Source organism: Myxine glutinosa, chromosome 1, assembly GCF_964187855.1.
Source record: "Myxine glutinosa chromosome 1, kmMyxGlut1.1, whole genome shotgun sequence".
Taxonomy (NCBI): domain Eukaryota; kingdom Metazoa; phylum Chordata; class Myxini; order Myxiniformes; family Myxinidae; genus Myxine; species Myxine glutinosa.
The window spans coordinates 278,472,697-278,487,963 of NC_136261.1; the positions used below are offsets into that span (position 1 = coordinate 278,472,697).

Below are 15,267 nucleotides of genomic sequence, written 5' to 3' on the forward strand. Positions count from 1 at the left end.
TTCTTCAAATATGTTCTTCAAATGTGGAACTCGCTTCCTTCAGACAAATTGCACAACCTCATCAATTCCATTTTTAAAATCTCATCTTCATGAGTACAGTAGTTTCTTTTTCTTAATTTTCTACTTTACTTCTCTTTCTTTTCAATCCTTATTACTCCCATTAACCTTTCCTAACCCAACCACCTTAATTGCTTGTTTCAGTGTTTCCTCCCCTCTTCCCTCTCCTGTTTTTCTGTTGTCCAACTGTCAGTTTCTGTAAAGGGAAAACTAGAACGATACTCTTCGACTTCACGACGTCGACCGATGTGCCTCTAACCACATTATTACATCATTATAATACTTGTACCAAGTTTGATTTAAATCTATTCAGCTGTTCTCAAGTTATCACATTTTACCTGGCATGACCTATGACCTTTGACCTCTTGACCCCACAATTTACTCAGCTCATGTTTACATCATTATACATACCTGTACCAAGTTTTAATTTAAATCCCTTCAGCTGTTCGCAAGTTATCACATTTTTACCTGACATGACCTCTGACCGTTGGCTTTTGACCTTGTGACCCCAAAATCTAAATCAATTAACCTTTACATCATTATACATACCTGTACCAAGTTTGAATTACATCACTTCAGCCGTTCTCAAGTTATCGCGGTAACGAAAACCTATCACGGACGGATGGAAAGCCGGACGGACAACCTGAAAACACAATGCCTCAGGCGACTTCATCAACAGAGGCATAAAAAGAAAAGTGCTTTGAGATTTTGCTTCATAATGAAAATTCCTATGTAAGAAATTTTATTGATTGATTGCTTATCTGCTTCAGGACGAGCGGTTGTACCGTGTGCGATGGAAAGGCTATCAACCAAACGAAGACACATGGGAACCAGTTGAAAACTTGGCTGGCTGTGAGGAACTACTACACTTCTACCACAAGCGCCATCGTGCTAAAACCTCGGTAAAGCTGTGCATTCTACAACTTCAAACAAAACCAAGACTAATCTTTGAATTGAAATTGTATGGTTCCTTTCTAAATTCATCAAACCTCTAAACTAAGGGTTTGTACATATTCAATGAAATACTCATCCAGGCCACATTGCCATGAAATGTTTCACAAAGATTATTGACACCAAACTCATTTGGGAATGTTCTCAAAATGTGCAAGGAAAGAAAATATTGTACAAACCTATCCTGAAAGAAGTGCTCACTGTTGTATTTCCTAATAAGTTTTAATTAAACAAGTTCTCCAAAAACAAGCTTTGAAGAGGTGAGCATAGTTTTTATAAACGTGCCATTGATTTTTTTTTTTTTATATCGATACGTTACTAACATAATTTCCTTCGATTGTTGTTTGCAAAAAATTTTGTCCTCACTATTAAGAATGCCTAACTATACCCAGCATCTCCAGAAAATTTCATGACGATCAAACTAATTTTTGATCCAAAAAACGCGATTTTTATTTTTGGAAAAATTGCCTTATGCACAAAAGCATTCTCAAAATCGGCGAAGGCCATTTGACAAATTGCCTCATGCACAAACGGTCTCAAAATCAGCGAAGGTAAATTAATTTTCAACCAAGTTGAAACGACAATGAAATGTTTGTAGCAAATTTTAAATCAAAATCATTATTTTCGAATAAAGTCTATGCCTAGGTATGAGGTAGTTCATTGTAGAAACGTTGGTTTTCTATTGGCATCATGTCTTTCAATGTCTGTAAATCCCGAAATTTACGGAGGGTGATCGGCAGAGGAGCCTGGAAGAGTGGCATCCAGGACTTCGGCGTCGTCGTTTCGACGTGTTGTGGGAGCAGCGTCCATTCGTCGACGAGGAAAATCGGCGAAGGCAATTATGTTAGTAATGTATCGATATGTAGCAGTCCCTGCCTTTTATGGACACCTTTTTATCCAAACAAAGGTAGCCCTACATGGCAAGTGTCATTTCATCACAGGTAGGGGAATATATCTGCTTGCTTGTTTGTTTACCCACCCAAATCCTTCAGAATATTAACTCCATGATTTATATTAAAGTGCTTATAAATTAATATGTAAAGTGCTTCTTTATGTCAAAAGCCAGAACGACACTCTTCGATGTCACGACATCGACCGATATGCCTCCGCCCACATTATGACATCATTATAATACTTGTACCAAGTTTGATTTAAATCCATACAGCTGTTCTCAAGTTATCACATTTGTACCTGACAGGACCTCTGACCTTTGACCTCGGGACCCCAAAATCTAATCAGTTAATTTTTTACCTCATTATACATACCTGCACCAAGTTTGACTAAGATCCCTTCAGCCATTCTCAAGTTATCGGGGTAATGAAAACCTATGATGGATGGACAGCTGGACGGACAACCTGAAAGTGTAATGCCTTTTGGTCCGGATGGACAAAGGAGACATAAAAATTGTGTACTAACTTGCAGGTTGATATAAAAATAAGTATGCTCTCATATAGACATAAAGAAACAAGAAAAACATGCTATTAGTTTTTCAAAGCATCTTTGCCTTTTGGGCAGAATCCCGAAGACTACTTTCAACCTTTCACCTCAATAACTGCTACATAGGCATATATGATTCAGATTTATTTGTATACAAAGTCGAAGCTTATGGAGGAACTAAATTTTTGAATGGATCAGGAAGTAACAGAACAAAGGGAACAGTAGAAAGAGAGTGGGGGCAGGAGGGGAGAGGAGAGAACACACCAACAGCAGGGATGAGGGACAAAATACAAGGAGACTCGGAGAAATATGGAATGTGGGGAAACATGAGGGCTAGAGAGGACACAGGTTGGACAAAATGGATGTGACCGCAAATTTTCAGGAAGGAAAAACTGGAAGCTTGGAAAGAGGTGGGCTTGGAAAGGGTTAATGGGGTATAAATGATCATTGTTTTGGATGGGGGATGATCGGAGATGGTGGTGAACAACTGTCTTAAAGCCCAGGAGGAAAGAAAGAGATTGAAGATCATGAAGAAGATGGTTCTGCAGATGGGAAAGAAGAGGAACGAATGAGTGTAGATGAGCAGTGATTTGGGATTTTGGGAGTTTTTACCAGAAGTGTTTGCTGCTGGCAGACCATGTGTATGCTGCAAAATCCTGGGGGGTACATGGCACGGAAAGGGCAGAGGGTGCGAGACCAAAAAGGAGGAGGTAGAAGACAGAGACACCACCGACCTGTCTGGTGTGAAAGTGATGGGCCCGTTGATTCAGCATCATCTCGGGAGATTCCCATAATCTCGAAGGCCTTGTTTTCCATGGAATCAAGCTGGGCAAGGTGTGAGGCGGGGGTGCTAGCCTAGAGGGGAGGGCAGTATTCCATCAAGCTGAAGATGAAGACCTTGCAGGTGAAAATAATCTTTGTACACAGTCTTCCTCTTTTCACGTACTTGAGGTCAGTCAAGCTTAGCTTAAGTCCTTCCACATTGTTTTGGGCTGAGGAGAATCCTTTTTCCATTGCTGTTTCTTGGGTGAGCCATGGTTATGGGGTGGGGAGGAAAGAAAAATTATGATGTAATTTTTTTTTGGGAGAGCATCATTTAGTTTATCGAAAGGTCCATTCCAGCCAGGCCTCACTGTTGCTGTTTAATGGGGTCAAATGCTCCAAAATATTTGTCTCGAATGTATTCACCTCCTCACAACGCAGATATCCATCAACATAGGGATATATTAACCAGTAAACTGAGGTGGCATGTGTATTTGCATTTGATCCCATGGCTTGTCTTTCAATGACAATTGCTTCATCTTTGTTCTGGGATTGTTATCTTGATTAAGTACAAGCCACTGAGTTGCTCGCAGCTGATGAGCCTGGAAAGTTGAGGACATTACCATCTTTGAGGTGACGTCCCATCACCATAGTCACCAGGGAGGAATAGGTTCCTCCCCACTTTCTATCACCAGCACGTGGGAAACTGGGATTGGTGAATGTCCTTGGGGCAGAGACTCGTGAAGACCTCAGAGTCTCGCTGAGATTGGTGGACGTAGCATAGTGGAGACTTGAGGGCCACAGCGTGAATTTGGTTCAAAATCTGAAGCCCATAATTGATGAAACCCTTGGGGACGGAGATCTTCGTAGCATATGGTTGGTAACCTTTGGGAGACAGTCTTCCAGGTTGCCTTAGGGCAGGGTTGGGTCATAAAACCCAGCACTGATAGGAAGTGAGCTCTCTTGCTCTGGTTCTTCGCTTTGAGGAGAGGGAGGGAGGGAGAGAGAGTGCCATACATGTTATCCTGCTCCATGTTCTCATTCAGCTTTGTCTCCCTCCCACCCTCCCAATAATCATTCCCGCTCCAACCATCTGCCTTCTCCACTGCCCTACTTGGGTCGCATTTTAGTGCTTAAGGCTGTGAGGCGTAGGGGTGAGGTAGGTTGTCTTATGTTGTGCTTTTCGGGAATTGTGACTTTTTATCATATCTTTGTGTCATAAATTCTTCATTTATTTCTGAAGAAACTTGTTCCCTCATGTTGCTGACATTTTGTTACACAAATAATTGGGTTCATTTTGGATCCCTGTAGGGTTAAATTCATTGTAATCTTGTTTTATAACTGGTGTGGTATTAGCTCCTGCTGGATCACGAGCCGACGATATCAGCGCTGGCTTGGGAGAAACATTTTATTTTTATTTTTTTGTTTGGTCATCTTTTAAGTCTTAGCTTGAGTGTGTGACTAACTCTGGTGTGGTTGCATCCTGTCCAGAAGCTGCTGTCCATGCGGCATTACATCTGGTGTCTGTGGTCACATTGGTGATTGCTTAAAATCATTCGTCCCATGGTGATTGAGCCATTTTAAAGTTGTTTCCTGTTTTGTTATTCCACAGGATTTACCTTTCTCTCCACCCCAAACTGTTCCATTGGGGGGAGATAAGAACACAAAATCATCTGTTGAGCAGCAAGTGGTGGCTCCGTCACAGACATGGGAAGAGTACCAGGAAAGAAAGAGAAAGAAAAAAGAGAGGAAAGAGAAGAAGAATAAAAAAGAAAAGAGAGACAAGTTGAGAGAAGAAATAAAGACGCAACGAAGAGATAAACATCACAAGCGTGATGGTGAAAAGAAATCAAAGAAGAGGAGGTCTGAGAGTAAAGGACATGGAATAAGTGGAGAGGAAACTATTCAAGATGTGAATCACAAAGTAAACCGACTTCATGGTGAGAAACCTTCCCTTGTTGGAGACGCCACTGTGATGAAGCAATGGAGTGATGAGGAAGAAGCTTGTAGTGCTGGAGAAGAAAATAAGAGTGTCAGGAATGAGTCTGGGGGTGCTGAGATGATGAGTTGGGAGAGTTCAGGAGAGAAAACAAAAGGTGTTGAGATATCAAGGATGACAGGCGGAAGCATCGGGAAACAGTCAAGAGATGTTGAGTGGGGTTCTGAGAGGGAGGATTTGTGTAAAACTAAGGAGAGGTTAGCAAGCTTCATGGAAATCCAGGAAGAGAAAGGATCCAACAGGAATGAGGAGGTTGCTCGTAAGGGGTCAGAAAGTAATCAAGAGAAGAGAAGTGCAGGGAGTGTTCGGGAGAATATTAAGAACATTGCCGAAAAAGCAAGGAATACCGCTGATAAAACAAAACGTTCTGAGAAAAGATCAGAGAGTATCAAGAATCTAGGAATAGAAGGTCAAGAAGTTGAAAAGGTAGGATGGGAGCTTGGTAAAATCGAGCTACCATCTAAATCTGCTGTATCCTCCCCATTATCAGCTCAGCAGTCAACTCTAACTACTGTTGACAGGTCATTATCAGCAACTAGTAGTGATGAGCACTTACCTGTTAGTTCTGCTGATGAGTGTGGCACGGTAAGTTTTTCAGGAGATCAGGAGAATGAGCCTATAATGAACAAATTTGATCTGGGTGGTCGGAAGCACAAATCGAAGGTTGAGGGGATGAAGGAGAGGTCAAAGTCTTGTGCGACTGATCATAAACGCGAGAACTCAAAGTTGCAAATAACGGCGAGTACTATTGAGAGCCAGGGCAATGAATCGAGAGGTGATAAAACGGGAGACGTACTAGTGAAGAAAAAGCGGCATACTTCGTCAAAGAAAAACAGCAAATCGAAGACTGTGCGGGGGATGGATAGCATTGGTCGACACAAGAGGTCTGAGGGCAAACGTCAAACATCTGAATGCTTTAAGGGTCCTGGAAATTCAGATTATGAAATGGGACAGGGTAAGAGTAATTGGCATGATTCTCCAGTCTCCACCACACGTGCCACTGAAGGAAGGAGTGGTGCTGGTGGAGAGGCCAAGAGAAAGAAATCCAGCTCTGTGGATGCTACATTAGGTGAGTTGTATTTGAGCATTATATTCTCAATGTCAGTTTCAAATATACAGTGCCTTCAGAAAGTATTCATACCCCTTGACTTCTTGTACACCGCTCCTTTCCTATTCCATCTCCAGACGCTGCATGACGTCATCGCCGGGCACAGAAGAGGGCCCGGCGATGACTCCCACTGAAAGGGAGTACTCGGTTTTCACTCCGATTTCTTTCCTGTTTTCTTGTCCTTTGGGCTAGGAAGCTGAAATTTGGGCACAATAGTGAGCACATGCTTTGGCAAAAACTGTATTTTTTATTTTTTGATTAATCAAGTAATTGATTAATTATTATCTATTTGTTATGTACGACAACAAACAACAACAACATGCATTATCTCAGGCACCTTTTGAGCTAGGAAACTGATATTTGGACATGACAGTGACCAAGTGATTTGGCTGTAAAGGCTATTTTTGATTTATTGATTAATCAATTAATTATTCGATTAATTACTTAACTAATTAGTTTTTTTTATGTTACAGATTCAGATGAAACTATGGTGGTTTAGGTGTTCTATTAGCCAATTGTTTATAATTTAATTATTTTACCATTGTTATTCATTTATTTTAATTATTAATCCTTTATTTTCTTTCTCTTCTGGCCAATATCTCGGGTACCTTTTGAGCTAGGAGGCTGATATTCGGACACGACAGTGACCAAGTGATTTGACTATAAAGGATATTTTTGATTTATTGATTAATCGATGAATTATTTATTGACTTTAGACTGTGGTCATGATCAGAGTGCAAAAGACTTTAGACTGTGGTCATGATTTACGTTCTAACAGGACAATGACCCCAAGCATACAGACAAAGCAACACTGGAATGGCTTTATAACAAGAACGAGAAAGCCCTTGAGTCACCCAGCCCAGACTTGAATCCCATTGAGAATCTGTGGAAAGACTTGAAGATTGCTGTTTGTCAACACTCCTCATCCAACTTCACAGAGCTAGAGCAAATCTGCAAGGATGAATGGGAGAAACTCCCCAAATCCAGACGTGCAAAGCTGATAGACATACCCAAGAAGACTCGAAGCTGTAATCGCTGCCAAAGGCACTTGTGCGAAGTGTTTACATGGGGTTGAATACTTTCTGTCAATTAGATGTACATTCGATATTTCAATTAGATATTTCTTAATTAGATAGTCAATTAGATATTTCTGTGCAGTATTTCATTTTCAATCAATTTGTAAAAAATTCTAAAACATGCTTTCATTTTGACATTATGGGGTATTTTGTGTAGGTCAGTGTCAAAAAAAATTAAATTTCATCCATTTTTAATTCTGGCTGTAACACAACAAAATGTGAAAAAGTCAAAGGGGTGTGAATACTTTTTAAAGGCACAGTATGTATGCATGTATCCACACATTTTATTTTTTTATATTGTAGTTAACATCCTAACTTCAAATTGCTTGGAGTTTACATTTTACTTCAGGAAACTATTTCTGAGGTGAATGTTGGGTTGTTGTGCAGCCACCTGTTTTCAAGGACCGTCATTGTTGTCATTCTAAAATTATAATGCAATGAACACATTCTTTCTGATTGTGGTTCCATGATGTTTTAAGAACGAGATATTTGTCCTTGTTTCAATGTTTAAAGTAAATTTGCTGATCACAACAGAGCTGGACTTCATCTGCTTGGATGAAAACAAAATCCGAAGTCTCATCCATAAGCGTTCGGATTCACCAGGACATTCCATCCCGACCTGTCCATGTAAGTGGTGAGAAGTATGGAATGGGGTTATGTTCTGATGATTATGTTGTTGTTAACTCTTTCATGGATGAGCAAAAGTGAAACAGTAGGTCATCCTGGTCCACAGCTGATCTCCGCGAAGCAGTAAAGGCTGGAGATCTACGTACGACGCAGAGGATGCTGCTTGATTTTCAAACATCCATCAACCTGCAAGAACAGGTCTCTTACTTACTTCATTATTCCATCCGATTTGTCCATCCATATTCACAAAGTGGTATATATACTTTGACATGCAAATGTTTGAAAAACGTATTTTTGTACGTCGATTGGTTGATTATTTCTTCTCTCGGATTCTCCCTTTCCATTCTGGCTCAACTAAATATGGCCAAACACCGCTAGAAGTCGTTGGCTTGGAATTTGTTTGATGTTTAAAGACATTGTGCTCAGGATAGATTACATGTAATCTGTAATCTCGAAGGAGTGGTGCTGGTGCCACTGAATAATTAATTAATCGACAGCAAATAACTCAATAGAGTGACCTTCTAGATGTTTGTTTACGTTGACCTGAAAGGGGAATATTATATGTGAAATGTTAATTAATTATTTTTAAACAGTACACTAAGTTTCATTGATGTTGTGAAGTACATTTTTCTTGACCCATTCAATCTTATCAAGAAACCACCGTAAGCGAACAAACATTGAATCTGGCAAATAAAACAATACGTTCAGGAGCATGCAAATGGCGATTCATTTCCCCAGTTGTGTATGTGTAACCACTGATGGCCTTTGTAATACGAAAAATAAAAAACGTCTCTGAACTTTATCTTCCCATTATATTGTACATTCCTCTTGGTCATGCATCATGATCTGAGCCTACTCGACCATGACATGGATTTTAAAATGACATGGTCATAGGCAAATTGTCAGGAAGGGAAAAATTGAAAGCTTGGGGAGGGTTAACAGGGTAGAAAAATGTAATGGTTGTGGATGGGGTTACGTTCTGTAAACAACTCGTGTTTAAAAAAAAAAAAGTTGGTGAAACTCCCAAAATCCAGACTCTCTGTTCACTGAGAAGGTGCTGTACAGCTGTGTTGGAGCCCTGGAAGGAAGATTGAGATTGAAGGGAGTGAGAAAGTTTGTTCCAGAGATGAGGGTTGGGGGAAGGGGGGATCCAGGGTAGTGTGCTGGGTTTGAATCTCAACTGATTATCTGAGATGAGACTGTTGGAGAAGAGAGGATTTTATGTCAACTGTGATGATTGATTCCATGTGAAGTATTGAGTACCAGTTCACTGGTAATTCCCTGTGTGTCGTAAAAAGGCGACAAACAGGGTTGGCGGCAGGAAGGGCATCCGGCCGTAAAACATTGCTTCAAAAAGGGGACCAAAAAACAACAACAACCACGGTCCCCGAAAAAGGCCAACCCCCGCTTTACGGGGAAAAATGGCCTCCAAACGTTTTTTTTTTGTTTTTTTTTTTGTGATGATTGATTCCATGATGTTGCTGATTATTGGAAGTAAGCTAATTAGTCTGTCATTAAGGGGATCCATTTTTGCACCTTGTTTTTCATGCGGTAATATTGGCTGCCTTCCAAGCAGATGCAAGATAACCTAGGGCAAATGATAGGGTGGACAGAACAGAGAGAGAGGATGTGCAATAGCAGCAGAGCAGGTTTTTAGGACACGTGTGCCGATGCTGTCCGAGTCAATTGCAAAATCAGTGTTGTGGTTCCAGAAACATCTCCACCTTCTCAGGTTAGAAATACAGTCCAGGAGCAGTCGGATGTGACTGGGTGGGTTGGGTACAAGGAGCGAGGGGTTGCGGACACAGGATTTGTAAGAAAACACAGAATTGGTGAATAATGTATTTTTGTAATTAATGTAATTTGTAATTAATAAATGTCTGAATAAAATAAACTGACACAGGATTTGTAATTAAACACAGAATTGAGCATTCAGCCTTCTTGCAAGCAGGGATGGCTGTGGTGCCATTTGAAATGAGGGAAAGGATGGAAGGGGAGCATACTCCAGAAACAGATACTGGGGGTTTTGAGGTGCAAGAGCAGTACACAGACAGAGATAAAGTTATTGATGTAAACTGCAACTTCACCACCTAGAAGGGGTTCAGGCCTGTCAAATTGGAGGAGACAATAAATAACCAGTGAGCGACATTAAAGAATCGGCAAAGAATGTATGGTTTATCAGCCACGGCCTGGATTGAGGGATCTGTCAAGTTGGAGCAGAAGCCTCGGATTTACCAGTCTACACAGTTAGAGACAGGGGAGGAGGCACTGTTGGCAGGGTGATAGTACACCACACAGTAAAAAGTAAACTAAGTACAGTAAAACAGAAAATTTGATGAAAACAATTAACACAGGGATGAAACGATAATCTATAGACATAAAGGATCTGGTCTGGATAAATTAGCTTTGATAAACTGCAAGGAGACACGTATGAGCAGAGGCCTATTTTCTCCTTTGTTGCTGAATGAACCAACGTTGAACACGCTCAGACCCGGCCGTATACGGGTACTTTAAAACAAAGTCCAATCTGCGATGAATGAAGTTTATTTTCTCCATTGTTGCTGAATTTTTTTTTAATTCAAAATTCCACCATATATTTCATTATTTATATGCCAGTACAATGTTTTTGTATACCACTACAAGATTAGGATTGGCTCTAGATGTCCAAATTTGGCGAAGTCAAATTCCTAGGCTTTAGCCAAACTTGCTTTATTTGCCAAAAGTGGTTGTGGGGAGTTGGCGGCGAAGCAAAAAGTGGTGATATGAGGTGAAAGGATGCTGAATTGGAGGGCTTGGAGAAGTGGTGGGGTTGGGAGGACACGGTCGTGTAGGAGATGATGTCGGAAAGGTGTGAATCCTGGCACAACTATAGCTTTATTTCCATCTTTGTTGTTTTGTTGTAAAGGGTGTTTCCCTAAAGAATTAAATGCCTTTTTTCCCGACCGGATGATTCGTTTGGGGAAAAAAGGCATTCTTTAGGGAAACGCCCTTTACATAATATGTAGTACCGTATTCGATTTTTTTTTTCTTGCATGTTAATCATGTGAGGTCTGACTTGTTCTCTCCTCCTCAGTTATTTTGTTAATGCTTCTGGTTCTCACTCTTTTTCATCTTGCATCACTGCCCTCTCTGCATTTTGAAGCTTTATTGTGTGAAAATAAGCAGAAACGAATATATGTTAAAATTGCAAATCAGGTTATTGATTAACTCACTTGCATTTGTGCTCCAAGGTTTGGGATGGGGCAGGCCTGCTGTTTTTGGCAGCAAGTGCAGGGCGGAATGAAATACTGCAGCTGCTGTTACGGCGGGGAGCAAACCCCAATCCCAGTTCGCCTGGTGTCGCCACAGCCTTGCAGATCGCCTCAGCTCAGGTATCACAATGAGTTTAATCTACAAATTACTACAGAGCCTCCTTTGGGTCTCCAGAACATGATATACCTGGACTATAGACTGCTATCACACAGCTATTATTGATTATTCTCCGAACTCAAAGTACTAATGTAATCTGAAAAGAGACATTATTCACCAAAATGTCCAAGAAAATTTCATGGCAAAAGAAAACGTCAAACCAACATGTAAAATGAATGGTTCATTTGTGTTCGATCTAGGATGCGTGATTCGTTAATAAATAAAAAAAGTCGGTCTCAACCACTACATAGAAAACTAAAGTTGGAGTATCTTCTCGAAAAAGTCGCTTTGGCTACACGTGAGAGCCCACATGGTCTGTTCAGCTGATTGTCCAGGCAGGGATCACTTTTCAGTACTCCAGACCATGGCAAAAGCAAAAACATAAAATAAAATAAAACCGAGATTGGTCAAAAAACTGAATCTTCTTCTCCTTCATGATAATAATCATCTTCATACGACGTATTTCCGAACCGCCTCTCTCGATGCCAGTGACTCTGGTACAATCCTGACAGAGTTTTACTTGGTGCAGCATCTTTTGCTATTGTAATTTTAATCCGTTGTAAAGGAATAGGAAGGGAACAGATGGAGGGGTGGGCGGAACTATGACTGTCAATCAGCCTGATGGGGGCGGGGCCACCAGAAACATTTGCTCGTACGTACTATGTAGAGTGTAAGATCGTCTGTAGAGTATGTCCAGTACCATTTCAATGTGAGCACGTCTATAAAGTTTGTGCTACAACATTTGTAAATCAGTAGTAGAACATCCATATATATTTCAAAAAAGTAATAATAAAGAAACAAGGTAAAAAAAATGTTTTAAGTAAAGGAATGTAACTCCAAAAAGTATGGAAACAAGGGAGGGATGATCACAAGAAATGATCATTTGAAATCATCCCTACATCTTTTTAAAAAATAATTGTTGTCTCTTTTGGGGGGTAGGGGGAGGAGGTTGTGTGTGTGTGTGTGCGTGCGCGTGTGTGCAATTATGTTCAGCAAGGAAATTGAACATTTCTGTCTTTTGGTCCACAAAAATAAATTTCTGCTAGTGAGTTGGCAATGCTCCTGTTGGACAGACCCTCCTCCTGATTCCTTCTCCTCATGTCGCTCTGGTTCTCTCCTTTAAAGTCTTTTCAAAATACCGGTCAAACACAAGGTCAATACTTGCAACATTCTGAAGTTGGCGTGCAACAAATGGTTGGAATATAGTCACAGCATACTCTCCAAATGCTTTTGCATGCCTAGGGCTCAGAATATTCACTACGACAGCACCGTCAATGATGATTGCGTTGGTATCTGGTCATTGGTGCAAAGAGACTGTCGAAGTGTGTATGGTAGTCATGTATTGGAATTGGAATGGTATGGTGTGGAATGGTATGGTATGCATCATGCAAAGCGTCATGCATTGGAATGGTATGCATCAGTTAGCTTGCTTGATCGATGGGAATGGCTGTTGTACAACAAAGGTTCTGCGATAGATAATGCTGGTTGGCTGGGTTCTACATTTTCAGACTGATAGATTATACTTGGGCCATTCAATGTCATTTGCACTCGTGCCAAGGGTAACTGTGACACAGAGTCTTGCTAGCATTGGTCTGAGAATGAGCCGCTAAATGTGGACTTTGAATTTAACATTTCACCTCGCACTATATTTGCAGCTTTTATGAAATGGATCCCGTTGTCATCAGCGTTTTCTTCCATAACCTTGTTAAGCATCGTGATAATGTTATTGAAGGCGAGGAGTACCTCACGGTCCTGAGAGTGAGCCTGTAGATCAGGAACATGAACTAAAATATGTTCCTTTCGTCTTGTATTATGGACGCAGCTAGTTGTTGTGATTTGGTGTTGCTCAAGACGTTTGGTGTAGAGTTTGGAAAGTTCAGACAGTTTCATGATGGGAACTGTGTCACTATTTTGTCTCAGTCCTTCGATATAGGCAGCAAGTTCTGCTTATACAATGCCATGTACAATATGACCTTATCTTTATCATCCAAACAGTCTTTGGTCTGTTTTGTCTCTGCTCGGTTATAAAGAGACACGAAACACTTTGAATGATATTTTGCATTTTACGTGACAAGATCCCCGGCACTTAACTTTGATAAGTTGTTCGTCCTGAAGTTTTTGAGCACACAGATGGACATGCACATCCAGCTAAAGTTAGTTGTTTCGTGTAAGGAGTCAACATCATCTCCTTTATCACAGATGAAACTAGAACGGCACTCAGTAGAGAGCATACCTCCGCCTGGTTGGCCATATCAATGGTGAAGAATCACTTAAAAATTCTACTAGCCGGATCCGGATCCAGATCTTCACCAAAATTGAATCGATTCTTCCTCGTCAGACACCCAACCGGTCTACCAAGTTTCGTCCAAATCCGTCCACAACTTTTTGAGATATCCTGCTATGTATCGTTTTTGGCCCCATCTCCCAATGGTGAAGAATCACTTTAAAAATTCTCGAAACCGGATCCGGATCCGGATCTTGACCAAAATCTAATCATTTTGTCCTTGTGACATACGCTACATCTCTACCAAATTTCGTCCAAATCCGTCCACAACTTTTTGAGATATCCCGCTATGTATCGTTTTTGGCCCCATCTCCCAATGGTGAAGAATCACTTTTAAAATTCTCGTAGCCGGATCCGGATCTTGACCAAAATCTAATCATTTTGTCCTTGTCACATACGCTACATCTCTACCAAATTTCGTCCAAATCCGTCCACAACTGTGAGATATTTTGTTCACAAATGGACAGACAGGGGTGAAAACATAAACTCGTTTTGGCTCTTTCAGTCTAGGTGTTGACGGGCTAGTGTATCTTCTCCTTGGTTCAATGTCGCAGTGAGTCTCCACAGAGTGTCTCTTTTTTGCCTGTTGCAACTTGCTGTTATTTTACTTCAAACGACAGGACTTGTGGATAATAGCTCTGTTTCCACCAGTGTTTCTTTGATACCAGTTTCACCATTAAGTCGCTTGACGTTGAAGGGTAGCGCATCTATTTCATTAAATTGAAACAAACTTTCAGCAAGTGACATATCCAGATCCAGAGTCGGCTTTATAATTCACTGTGCACCGAAGAGCCTCTGATGTTTCCTCTTGACACAATAGACATTTCCTCCAGTCTGTAATGTCGGGATTGTCTTGTGTGTTCGTAGTAGACATCTCCCTGGTTCTGACATCTTGGCTACGGTACAGTTCTATGAAGTGTTTTTCACCATCTGGATCACAAGAGAAGAAAAGTCCTTTCGTACCCAAACAAAAGTAAAATTGAACAGCTTTTCAATGACTGATTTCTTTCTACTGACTTGATTGTTTATTCACATAAATAATGGTGTGGTTGTATTTAGGCATGTCTAAGCATCAGATCAGTGAAATCCGAATGAAAAAATACTACTGTGTAGTTGTGAAGTTACAAACATTTAAGGAATATAATTTGTGAGAATTAGGCTGCCTTGGCTCACTACCAATGGGTAGCGCTGCTGGCCACCAGGGGCATAGTGGTGTAGTGGTTGCCTATCTTAAATTGATCAGTTTGGGGAGTTCGAAATGTGTACCAAGTTTGATGCTTTTACCACAATTTGCACAATTCATCAAATATCTTGGTGAAATCTGCCCCACTAATAGTGTACCAGTAAGTTTGTTGTATTTTCAGAGAATTTTTCCCATGTTTTAGTGTATTTTGCCCTTTCTCCTCTTGCTATACTGGTTTTAGTAACAACCCTGATAGGCCACATTTGCTTTCTGCCTTATACGAATCCCATCAATGCAACTGGATTCTCGAGCCATTGATGGCACGCTTCCTTAGCAGGTTTTGATGCCTTCGGCACTCACAATTTGTGAGCCCAT

The 15,267-nt window shown here is 40.7% G+C and overlaps 1 protein-coding gene across 1 annotated transcript in view; it reads left to right on the top strand.

Moving 5' to 3' along the window:
* Window positions 1-823: 823 nt before the first annotated feature.
* LOC137437842 (uncharacterized) overlaps window positions 824-15,267 on the top strand; it is a 39,430-nt gene continuing 24,986 nt past the window's right edge. The window contains exons 1-5 of the mRNA XM_078766426.1: window positions 824-959; window positions 4,820-6,275; window positions 7,925-8,017; window positions 8,124-8,215; window positions 11,248-11,388. Of these exons, the coding sequence (XP_078622552.1) occupies window positions 5,183-6,275; window positions 7,925-8,017; window positions 8,124-8,215; window positions 11,248-11,388 (1,419 nt within the window). The 5' untranslated portion in view covers window positions 824-959; window positions 4,820-5,182. The remainder of the gene's footprint in view (window positions 960-4,819; window positions 6,276-7,924; window positions 8,018-8,123; window positions 8,216-11,247; window positions 11,389-15,267) is intronic.